The sequence below is a fragment of the Telmatherina bonti genome (assembly GCF_933228915.1).
Source record: "Telmatherina bonti genome assembly, chromosome: 12".
NCBI classification, from domain to species: domain Eukaryota; kingdom Metazoa; phylum Chordata; class Actinopteri; order Atheriniformes; family Telmatherinidae; genus Telmatherina; species Telmatherina bonti.
The window spans coordinates 3,887,240-3,900,042 of NC_136610.1; the positions used below are offsets into that span (position 1 = coordinate 3,887,240).

The window sequence follows — 12,803 nt, forward strand, 5'->3', positions numbered from 1 at the left end:
AGCCCCAGACATTGAGATAAGTGAGGGAATAATCATCCTAGCTAAGAAGAGAGTGAGGCAAGAATTAGTGATGTACCAGAAAGCCTTCTAACTGAAGTGAATGCAGCAATAAGTACAATCCCTACCACAACCATCACTGAAACCAATGAGTTGATATACAGAACAGCAACAGTGATCCTGAAGAAGCTTGGCCGACATAACAGCAAAGGTAAGAAGGAGGTACCATGGAAGAGGAGGTTAGAAACCAAGATCAAGGCAACTTGAAGTTAGTCAATTTCAGAACTCCAGAAGGGTGCAACCATGAAGAGGGTGCCAGAGTAGTATAGCTAGATGTCCATACCTGAGGCCCTGGAAAATGCCAAACAAAGACTCCAAGCATTGGCTGTGTCACTGAAGAGATACACGAGAGAAGTTGAAGCCAGAATAATAAACTGGCTGTTCTCAACTAACCCAGCCAAAGTGTACTCCCAGTGGCAGGGTAAGACCACACAAGCTGACCCACCAAAGCTGGAGACGGAACAGTACTGGAAAGGTAAATGGGAGAAGTAGGCATCACATAACAGTGAAGCACTGTGGTTAAAAGACCTCAGAGCAGACCACAGCTCCCTCCCAGAACAAGGTCCAGTTATCATCATGGTGGCCGACATCAAGCACAGACTCTCAAGTATGAAGAACTGGTCAGCGCCTGGCCCTGATATGATCCATGCCTTTTGGCTAAAGATGCTGACTTCACTCCATGAACGCCTGGCAGCACAAATGAACCAACTCCTGAGTAATGGCACTCACCCTGAATGGCTGACCAACGGACGAACAGGCCTGATACTATGAGACTCCCACAAGGGATCAGTCCCATCCAACTACCGGCCAATAACCTTCCTCTCCACGACACAGAGAGGCATTAACAGAGGAACCAGAGGAGCCAAACACCAGCAGCTGGTTGACAGAACAGTCACCCGAGACTGCAAAACCAGACAGACAAACCTGTGCACCGCCTAGATTGACTACCAGAAAGCCTACGACTCAATGCCACACGCATGGATCCTGGAATGTCTGAAGCTGTACAAGATCAACGGCAGCATGAGTACCTTCGTTGCAAACTCAATGAGGCATTGACAGACCAGCTGGAGGCCAACTTCAAGCCAATTGCACAAGTCCATATGGAGGGCATTGCACTCCCAGAGTGCAGGATAACAGATGTGGAGGAAAGCTACAAGTACCTGGGAATACCACAGGCGAATGGCAACCATGAAGTAGCCATAAGGAAAGCTGCTACAGCTAAATACCTGCAGCAAGTGAGGCAAGTACTGAGAAGTCAGCTCAATGGCAAGAACAAGATCTGGGCAATTAACAGCTATGCCCCGCCAGTGATCCGATACCCTGCTGGGATAATAAGCTGGCCAAAGGAGGAAGCTCAGACCATGGATGTCAAAACACGGAAGCTGCTCACCATGCATGGAGGGTTACACCCCAAGTACAGTGTCCAGCGACTATAAACTGCGCAAAGAAGCTGGATAGTGAGCCTCAAGGCCACTATCCAAGATGAAACAACCAAGCACCATGAATACATCAGGAAGAGGACACCAAGGGATAAAGCACTTAGTGAATGTCTCAGACAATGGAGTCTGGAGGAACATGAGATGGAGGAACCATCATAGGAGGAAAAACCTCTGCATGCGATGGACCACTAGCAGATCACTGAAGTGGCCGATATAAACAAGTCCTGTCAATGGCAGCACAGGAGCAGGTCCTGAGCACCAGAGCGACCGAGGCCCAGATCTACCAGACCAGGCAGGATCCCAAGTGCAGACTATGCAAAGGAGCTCCTGAAACAATCCAGCACGTCACAGCAGGGTGCAAGATCCTGGCAGGCAAAGAATACATGGAGCGCCATAACCAAGTAGACGGCATAGTGTACAGGAACATCTGTGCAGAATATGGACTGGAGACCCCCAAGTCCCAGTGGGAAACTCCCCCCAAGGTGGTGGAGAATGAGAGGGCTAAGATCCTCTGGGACTTCCAGATCCAGACAGATAAAATGGTGGTGGCCAACCAAGCGGACATAGTGATGATGGAGAAGCAGCAGAGGAAAGCCGTAGTGATCGATGTATCCATCCCCAATGATGGAAATATCAGGAAAAAGGAGAAACTGGAGAAGTACCAAGGCCTCAAGGAAGACCTGGAGAAGGCCTGGAGGGTGAAAGCAACAGTAGTACCCATAGTGATGGGAGCACTGGGGGCTGTGTCCTCCACACTGGAGAAGTGGCTCCAACAGATACCTGGTGAAACATCAGGCATCTCCGTCCAGAAAAGATCAGTCCTCGGAACAGCTGAGATACTGATCGGAATGGGATCCATCAGGTTAGTTTCTTTAAAAGAAAATAGATATTTGAGTATTGATCCACACATCACCACTCGTCAGTCTTCTCAGATAACTACTTAGATAAAAGCAACCAACTCTTTTTTTTTTTCTTGTTTTATACCGGCCCAAGACTTAACTGGCCCACCATGAATCCCCCAACCTCTTGATGAGCCACTCCTGCTTTGCCTCCATGGCACAGCCCAGACAAGTCGTATTGCTCTGGCTGCGAGTGAGTGGCTGATGAGAAACCATGGAGCATCTATGTATGACTTATGTTGGTTTTGGCTACCGGAGCTGAAGTCCCAGTAAAACCAGCTGAAAATCTGCAGAAATGGGAAACTGCAAAAGAATAAAACCAAATAAATGAAGGGAAATTTGATACATTTGTGCAAAATCAGTTAACTTTCATATAAAAAGTTGTACATTAACATTATTTACAAAATTAAAAATAAAATGCATGTCTGATATTGATCCTCCACCATGAAAAACATCTGGATTTAATAAAAACCTCAAGCACCAAAAATATGTTCTGTCAATGTTAAACTCCGTAGTTTTACGTAACGGTGAGTTTGGGGTATTTAAGACGAGGAAGCGGACGCTAACAAAGCTTAACTTCACCCTGGAATTTTGTCTTTCTGTCCTCTTCCCCCCACACAGCAGAGGCAGATGGCTGCCTGTCCTTGAGCCGGGTTCTGCCGGAGGTTTCCTTCCTGTTAAAAGGGAGTTTTTTCCTTCCCACTGTCGCCAGTGTGCTTGCTCAGGATGGGAGAGTGAGTTGGTTTCCTTATATTGGCTGTTATGAATTGGCTTTCATTATGGTTTCTTCTCTGTCTGTAAAGCGTCTTGAGATGGCATTGCTGTGATTTGATGCTATATAAATAAAGTTGATTTGAATTGAACTACTTTTTAGACGTGCGGCTGCATCAGAGCCAGCTCATATTTTCTATGAATAAATGTCTCAGTTTCAACATCCGACATGTTTCCCTTCTACTGGGAACAAAACATTTAGAAATCACTCGTTTTATATTCATTTCACACAGATTTGTTCACCATCTATAGACGATCAACGACGTTTGCTGAGGCAACAACTAAATAAATAATAAATAAAGAGATAAATAAATAAATAAAAACAACAGCTGAAATCAGGGAAGTATAGCAGTAAAAAAAAAAACAGGAAACCACTTCAGAGTAAAAATAAACACTTTATTAATATCTGTAAATGTCTGGTCATTCAGCGTTGTCATAGCAACCACTCATGACTTCATTGTCAAATGATGATGGAGCCCTTAAAACGTCATGTTGTAAAGTTCTCCTGAGAATCCTTCTGAACCGGATCAGAACAAAAGGTTTTAAATAAAATAAATATATGCAGCTTCTCAGAGACAAGACCTCAGCTTCCTGAGAGACTCCAGACCACAACATCCAGTCTCAGCTGGTGCTTCAGACCCAGCAAATGATCCAGCAGCAGAGATGTTACAGCTTAGTGGTTCTGGTTCTGAATCAGCAACATTTACAGGAAGGTTCTTCTGGAGTGATGACCACCTCATACAATCAGGTGCAACCACTTCTGTTCAGGTCCACACGGGTCCGATCAGGTCCACACGGGTCCGATCAGGTCCACATGGGTCTGATCTGGTCCCATAATCCTGTTTTCTCCATCACAAAGGAACTAAATGTGGTTCTGTATTTTGGTCAGTGTGGCTTCACTACATGAAACTGGTTTACGTTGGACCACTTCAGTTCTGAGGTCTGGTTTGGACTAGTCTACATTTAACTGGTCCAGGTCTGAGGTCCCGGTCAGACCGGTCTACATGTAACCGGTCCAGGTCTGAGGTCCAGATCAGACCGGTCTACATGTAACCGGTCCCGGTCAGACCGGTCTACATGTAACCGGTCCCGGTCAGACCGGTCTACATGTAACCGGTCCAGGTCTGAGGTCCAGGTCAGACCGGTCTACATGTAACCAGTCCCGGTCAGACCGGTCTACATGTAACCGGTCCAGGTCTGGGGTCCAGGTCAGACCGGTCTACATGTAACCAGTCCCGGTCAGACCGGTCTACATGTAACCGGTCCAGGTCTGAGGTCCAGGTCAGACTGGTCTACATGTAACCAGTCCCGGTCAGACTGGTCTACATGTAACCGGTCCAGGTCTGAGGTCCCGGTCAGACCGGTCTACATGTAACCGGTCCCGGTCAGACCGGTCTACATGTAACCGGTCCAGGTCTGAGGTCCAGGTCAGACCGGTCTACATGTAACCGGTCCAGGTCTGAGGTCCAGGTCAGACTGGTCTACATGTAACCAGTCCCGGTCAGACTGGTCTACATGTAACCGGTCCAGGTCTGAGGTCCCGGTCAGACCGGTCTACATGTAACCGGTCCCGGTCAGACCGGTCTACATGTAACCGGTCCAGGTCTGAGGTCCAGGTCAGACCGGTCTACATGTAACCGGTCCAGGTCTGAGGTCCCGGTCAGACCGGTCTACATGTAACCGGTCCCGGTCAGACCGGTCTACATGTAACCGGTCCAGGTCTGAGGTCCCGGTCAGACCGGTCTACATGTAACCGGTCCTGGTCAGACCGGTCTACATGTAACCGGTCCAGGTCTGAGGTCCAGGTCAGACCGGTCTACATGTAACCGGTCCAGGTCAGACTGGTCTACATGTAACCAGTCCCGGTCAGACTGGTCTACATGTAACCGGTCCAGGTCTGAGGTCCCAGTCAGACCGGTCTACATGTAACCGGTCCAGGTCTGAGGTCCAGGTCAGACCGGTCTACATGTAACCGGTCCAGGTCAGACTGGTCTACATGTAACCAGTCCCGGTCAGACTGGTCTACATGTAACCGGTCCAGGTCTGAGGTCCCGGTCAGACCGGTCTACATGTAACCGGTCCCGGTCAGACCGGTCTACATGTAACCGGTCCAGGTCTGAGGTCCAGGTCAGACTGGTCTACATGTAACCAGTCCCGGTCAGACTGGTCTACATGTAACCGGTCCAGGTCTGAGGTCCCGGTCAGACCGGTCTACATGTAACCGGTCCCGGTCAGACCGGTCTACATGTAACCGGTCCAGGTCTGAGGTCCAGGTCAGACCGGTCTACATGTAACCGGTCCAGGTCTGAGGTCCCGGTCAGACCGGTCTACATGTAACCGGTCCCGGTCAGACCGGTCTACATGTAACCGGTCCAGGTCTGAGGTCCCGGTCAGACCGGTCTACATGTAACCGGTCCCGGTCAGACCGGTCTACATGTAACCGGTCCAGGTCTGAGGTCCAGGTCAGACCGGTCTACATGTAACCGGTCCAGGTCAGACTGGTCTACATGTAACCAGTCCCGGTCAGACTGGTCTACATGTAACCGGTCCAGGTCTGAGGTCCCAGTCAGACCGGTCTACATGTAACCGGTCCAGGTCTGAGGTCCAGGTCAGACCGGTCTACATGTAACCGGTCCAGGTCAGACTGGTCTACATGTAACCAGTCCCGGTCAGACTGGTCTACATGTAACCGGTCCAGGTCTGAGGTCCCGGTCAGACCGGTCTACATGTAACCGGTCCAGGTTCGAGGTCCCGCTCAGACCGGTCTACAGGAGCCTGTGAGGCTCCTCCCTGAAGCTGATGTCACAGAGCAGGGACAGGTGGTCTGAGGGGTAGTGGTAGGAGGGGAGGCGGTCTGGTCCGATCTGGTCCTCGGTGGGAATGTCCAGCAGGCGGTCCACGCTCAGAGCATCCTGCGAGTACCAGATGTAGTCCAGCGTGCTGCAGCTCTCCCCGGAAGGCCGGATCTTCCAGGTGGTATAGGCCGGCTCCGTCTGTCCGTCGCAGCTCAGGAGCTTGTACACCGAGTCGAGGCCTAACGGCGAGGAGACGAAGCGTCTGTACACGTCCTCTGACGGTTCAGCGTTAAAGTCGCCACACACAATCAGAGCCGTGCTTCCTGAGGACGCCTCGCTCGGACCGCCGCCGCCTCGGGACGTGATGCTCTGCAGGCTCTGCAGCAAGTCGGCGCCCTGCGCGCTCCGCAGCCTCTCCCACCCGCTGCGAGCCTTCAGATGCGTAACGGCGACACACAGCCGGCGGCCGCTCAACCGGCAGGTCAGCATCTGGACGATGGCCACCTGGTTGGTGGGCAGCATCATGGCAGACAGCCGCAGGTGGGCCGTGGACTGAAGGGTGAAGCGCGAGCGCCGGTAGAACAAGGCGCAGCCGTCAGGACCGTTGTTCTGCTCCACATCCAGGCAGGGAGACCAGGGCTTGGCCAGGAAACTGCCATGGTAACCGAGGCTCGCCATGATTGGCTGGAAAGTGTCATAGTAGTGGTCAACTTCCTGGAGACACAGGATGTCAGGGCGGTAAGTGAGGATCTCCTCCAGGATCAGGTACTTTCTCTCCTCCCAGTTCAGCGCCTCCAGCGGACAGCGGATAAAGCCGTCCTTTCCCTCCCCGAGAGCTGCAAACACACACGTTTACACACACCGTTACATTCGTCATTACACATCCGTATAAAACATGGCGTATTCATCACCGCCTACCTTGAGCAAGGATGTTCCACTGCAGCACCCGTATGGAGGGGTTCTGTTTGAGGCTGCGTGGCGATGGGCTGACTGGACAGACCAGGTCCCGGTGTGGTCGGGCTGGACGTCTCTGCAGGGCTGCTTCACATTCTCTAAGCAGCTGGTCCGGGTCTACCTCTGGAAAGTCCTGGTCCAAGTCCTGGTCTGGACTTTCCTCGAAGTATGGGTCAGGTTGGGTTAAGGGGGCGGTGCTTAGAGTCTGGGCCAAGGTGCCAAACAACCTGCTGGTGCTGCTGCCCATCGGACAAGCTGACAAAGAAAGAAAATAGATGAGATCCTGGATTTCTGAGCAGGAAGACCGATCCAGCATGAACGCCGTACGGATGACCGGTTCACTTCAGAAACACAGAAAAACTTTATTTGTTAGAATCAACTGTAAAAAAAAACCAAACAAAACCCCCCAAAAAACCATGAACCATCTGAAAAACCATCGTTTAACACTTAATCTGGTTTTACCACTTGCTTCCCACCCCAGCCAGTGACAACCTGCCTTCTCTCCACAGCCAGGTGGAACAGGCCCCGCCTTCTTTAACAGCCAGGTGGAACAGGCCCCGCCTTCTTTAACAGCGAGGTGGAACAGGCCCCGCCTTCTTTAACAGCCAGGTAAAACAGGCCCCGCCTTCTTTAACAGCGAGGTTGAACAGGCCCTGCCTTCTTTAACAACCTGGTAAAACAGGCCCCACCTTCTTTAACAACCTGGTAAAACAAGCCCCACCTTCTTTAACAGCCAGGTGGAACAGGCCCCGCCTTCTTTAACAACCTGGTAAAACAGGCCCCACCTTCTTTAACAGCCAGGTGGAACAGGCCCCGCCTTCTTTAACAGCGAGGTGGAACAGGCCCCGCCTTCTTTAACAGCGAGGTGGAACAGGCCCCGCCTTCTTTAACAGCGAGGTGGAACAGGCCCCGCCTTCTTTAACAGCGAGGTGGAACAGGCCCCGCCTTCTTTAACAGCGAGGTGGAACAGGCCCCGCCTTCTTTAACAGCGAGGTGGAACAGGCCCCGCCTTCTTTAACAGCGAGGTTGAAAAGGCCCCGCCTTATTTAACAGCCAGGTGGAACAGGCCCCGCCTTCTTTAACAACCTGGTAAAACAGGCCCCGCCTTCTTTAACAGCCAGGTGGAATAGGCCCCACCTTGTCAAACAGTTAGGAACAGGCAACAGAGGAAACAGGCCCCGCCTTCTCTAACAGCTAGGTGGAATAGGCCCCACCTTCTTTGACAACCTAGTAGAATAGGCCCCGCATTCTTTAACATCCAAACATCCAACACCAGCTGACTGTTAAAGAAGGTCCCGCCTTCTTTAACAGTCAGCTGGAACAGGCCCCGCCTTCTTTAACAGTCAGGTGGAATAAGCCCCCCTCCACCCCCCACCCAGTTTAAGTCCTACCTATGTTTGTTTCCATGTTTGATCAGATCTTTCCACACAGCAGACGTCCTCCACCTCTGTCCCTCACTTCTCTCTGCACTCAGTCGGACCTTAGTCACTCTGTCTGTCCCTCACTCTGACTCATCACCCTCATCCTCCCTCTGAATCGGCAGCCCTCCCCTCCCCGCCGGCTCGGTGACAGGCTGACCTCTGGGACTCGGTAAGCCGGTCTTAGACAGACATACAGCCGTAAAGGAATCCTACTGGTTGTGTCTGATGCTACCATGGTAACGAGATGCTGACAGGAAGAGTTGGACAGCGAATCGGAGCGTTGCGGTTGTTAAAAACAAGTTTATGAACCTGCTCATGGTAAACTTGTCTGCTAAGGTTTTGCATATTGATACTAAACGGTTTTTCTGACTTTGGTTAAAAACCAGAGCGATACCAGAATGATCCCAGAAGTTAAAACCTCTTGTGGAGACAAATGAAACATCTAAGTCTTCCTCAGTCTTCCACGCTTCATGGTTTTCTTCAATAACTTCCAATCTCTCCATGGTCAGCTTCCCGATGGGTGAAGAACACCGGACCGTTTCTTCTTCGCTGCGTGGCTTTTATTCGCTGTCAACAGATTAAAGGTCATTCAACTGGAAAGAGGAAGGAGCTCCGTGCATCATTTTCCTTCAGTGTTCTGATCCAGGTGGAGTGGACATGTTAGAATAAAACTTCCTCACTGTTTCTGCTGCTTTGGCTTTGCTGTTGTTTGAGTCACATGCAGATCAATACCAATCAATACTTACATGAAATAAATGTTCTTTTCTTTCTTCTCGTCTGCAGCTTTTTCTGCTTGGAGTTGGACGGAGACGGAACGGGACGGAGATGGACCGGGACGGAGAAGACGGAGAAGGAACAGGACTCTCCGGAGGCCGCGTGTGATACTTATGATACCGAGACCGAGTGGAAGGAGGAGGAGAATCCGCTCAACAATGAACTCGTGCACATGCGGTTCGTGGTATGCACGCAGTCCAAAGAGTAACTGAGTTAACTGGAACACCGTCAACAATGAAGCTTTGTGACTGGTTTCAGCTGGTCCCAGTTCACACACAGCCAAAAACCAGAACACTTCAGGTGCTGACTGAGTCGCCGAGTTGCATTCATGAAAACGTTGCTAAAAGCACATGAAAGATCCATAAAAGGAAAGTCCGACTGTGGACAGAGGGATGAGCTGAACCTTCCAGAACGGACCAGAATCCGGGTCGTTTCCTCCTCCGATGGGGAAACCACATTCCACGTAAGTGAATTAGTGGACTCAGAGGGTGAGAAATGAATGAGGGACTGTCCTCATCATGTGAGTCCACACTGAAGCAGAGCCGAGCAGCTTCCAGGAGCCGAAGCCTCCAATAATCAATCAGACCAATCAGAGTTATCTGCCGTTTGTAGGTGTCTGAGAAGCCGCGTCTCCGCTCCAAGGTCAACCAAATGGAGGTAAATGTAACCAAAGACACGTCCACTAAAGCAGGATTACTCACTACAGTCCTGCAAGATGTTCCATGCTTCCCTGCTTCAACAGACCTGACTGCAAATAAACAGGTCCAATAACCGGTCCGGTTCTGCAAAAGGCTCGTTCATTTGGGTCAGATGCAGCCAAACCTTCTCACCCCGTTCACCTCCTTTCACTACGGTTCATCCGGACCAGAACCTCCCGCCACAGGTACAGCTTCTTCCCCTCTGCCGTCCGACTAACAAACGCTGCAGAACTCTGTGTCGGACTCTTAGACACCGGTTTCCTTCCTGCCGCCGGTTCCCAACCGTTACCACCCCCCCACGGGTTACCTCCCGTGGCCGGTTACCACCACCAGCTATCAGAATTCCTTTGCCACTCCTGGTTGTTTCCATTTTGTTTATAAAACCAGAATATTTTCGATCTTAGTTAAGTTTTTATTGCCAGTCTTATAGTTTTATCTTTAAGTTGATTTTATTTCTGCAAGCTTCCATGTTCCACCATCACACCAGGAAGCATTCCTTCCTCGCCATCACAGACAAGAACAAGAAAACTGGTTCTGCTTCCGGTTGGGATTCTGATGGATTCTGCGCTGCGGTTCCTTCAGGACTGGAATGGATCCAGCTTAGAGGTTTATTTCTCTCTCTGATGTTGTTGTGCAGGAACACAAAGTGGCAGAAATCAGCCTGACAGAAAGTCTTGAGGCTAAAAGGCCTCAGATGTAGTTTTCCAACAATATCATGATGAAGAATAAGCCGACCACTTTTCCAGACATGTCCCTTCATTCTGCAAATGCCTCCACACATACCCCACAAAGTCAACAAATTCCAGCTGCAAATATGTTGGCTGCATCTGGAGAGGATCCTGGAGAAAATCCTGGGAATTAAATTAATCTGTGATGATGAAACTACCGATGAGACGCTGCTGCGTATTAAAAACAAGAAACGTAAAATATAATAAATATATAATAATAATAAATATAAAAAATATTAAACATAAGTCCAGATGAGGGACATTTTCCCGACACAGCACTGCGACAATATGCTTTGTCTAGATTTGATTCCGATTTTTTAGGTGCCGATTCTATTTAAATTGCAATTCTCACAATTATTCGATATTGTTGATTTTTGCTGATTAAAAACAAAAAAAATGTATAAAACTTTTTTTTTTTTGCTCGTCATTTTTCGTGATTTCAAAGAGGAACAAACAACACAGTCGCCAGACCATCATTCTGCTGCTTTAATACCCAAGAAGACGAGTAAAAAGATGAATAAAAACAATAAAAAATTTATTATGGATTATTTGTATTTATTTTGAAAGAAAAAAAAAAGATTTTATAACAAAAAAAATCTATTTAAAAATTGTGAAGCTATATATCTTGATATCTGATGGTTTTATTTAATTTCCCACCCGTAGTCAGGATCCACTTCAGTTCAACAGAAAGACTTCGTCAACGTGCTCCGGGGTCGCTGGCAGGGTTTATAGCTGCTGATCAGTAATTATCTGTAATTATTCCTGATAAACCGATGCAGTCAGATGACATCATCAGGTCACTCATCCGCTGCCGTCAACTGGGACACCACTGAGATGACCAGAGACAACTTTAACCAGAAGCTGATGAAGGTCCTGGTGTCCTGCCCTTTGACCCCAGTTATCTACCCTGTCCCTGTTGTGTAACTGGGCTAAACAATCCCATTACAAAAGGTCAGATTAAGAGGCTCAGCTCCCAGAGCCCTCCGGGACGGAAACCATTAACTAATCTGATTAAAGACGCCACTTGTCCGCCTTCTGTGGGAGCACGCTCTTCAGACCACGACCTGCTTCCTCCTGGAAAAATTTACCAATTTGCCTAAATTTAACAAACTGCCAACGAGTCGGAGCGGCTGAGACTTTGACCCCGACAGGCGGATCATTAACCAGCAGAAAGCTGCGTTTCCTCAACCACCATGACGCCGACCATCAGCGATGGTGGGCGGTAATCTTTCTCAGGGTTTCACCTCATCAGACGTCAGGTTCACTAACATGACTAAACATCTGGAGAATCAGACGCCAGGTTCACTAACATGACTAAACATCTGGAGAATCAGACGTCAGGTTCACTAACACGACAAGGAAACATCTGGAGAATCAGACGCCAGGTTCACTAACACGATGAGGAAATATCTGGAGAATCAGACGCCAGGTTCGCTAACATGACTAAACATCTGGAGAATCAGACGTCAGGTTCACTAACACGACAAGGAAACATCTGGAGAATCAGACGTCAGGTTCGCTAACATGACTAAACATCTGGAGAATCAGACGCCAGGTTCGCTAACATGATGAGGAAATATCTGGAGAATCAGACGCCAGGTTCGCTAACGTGACGAGGAAACATCTGGAGAATCAGACGTCAGGTTTGCTAACACGACAAGGAAACATCTGGAGAATCAGACGCCAGGTTCGCTAACATGACTAAACATCTGGAGAATCAGACGCCAGGTTCGCTAACATGATGAGGAAATATCTGGAGAATCAGACGCCAGGTTCGCTAACATGATGAGGAAATATCTGGAGAATCAGACGCCAGGTTCGCTAACATGATGAGGAAACATCTGGAGAATCAGACGCCAGGTTCGCTAACATGATGAGGAAACATCTGGAGAATCAGACGCCAGGTTCGCTAACATGATGAGGAAACATCTGGAGAATCAGACGCCAGGTTCGCTAACATGATGAGGAAACATCTGGAGAATCAGACGCCAGGTTCGCTAACATGATGAGGAAACATCTGGAGAATCAGACGTCAGGTTTGCTAACACGACGAGGAAACGTCTGGAGAATCAGACGTCAGGTTTGCTAACACGACAAGGAAATGTCTGGAGAATCAGACGTCAGGTTTGCTAACACGACGAGGAAATATCTGGAGAATCAGACGTCAGGTTTGCTAACACGACAAGGAAATGTCTGGAGAATCAGACGTCAGGTTTGCTAACACGACGAGGAAATATCTGGAGAATCAGACGTCAGGTTCACTAACA

At 49.2% G+C, this 12,803-nt stretch overlaps 1 protein-coding gene across 1 annotated transcript in view; it reads right to left on the reverse strand.

Moving 5' to 3' along the window:
- Positions 1-5,773: 5,773 nt before the first annotated feature.
- Positions 5,774-12,803, reverse strand: part of nocta (nocturnin a) — an 8,304-nt gene continuing 1,274 nt past the window's right edge. The window contains exons 2-3 of the mRNA XM_079249545.1: positions 6,880-7,170; positions 5,774-6,797 (exon numbers count right to left, since the gene is read on the reverse strand). Coding sequence (XP_079105671.1) covers positions 5,932-6,797; positions 6,880-7,170 — 1,157 coding nt within the window. The 3' untranslated portion in view covers positions 5,774-5,931. The remainder of the gene's footprint in view (positions 6,798-6,879; positions 7,171-12,803) is intronic.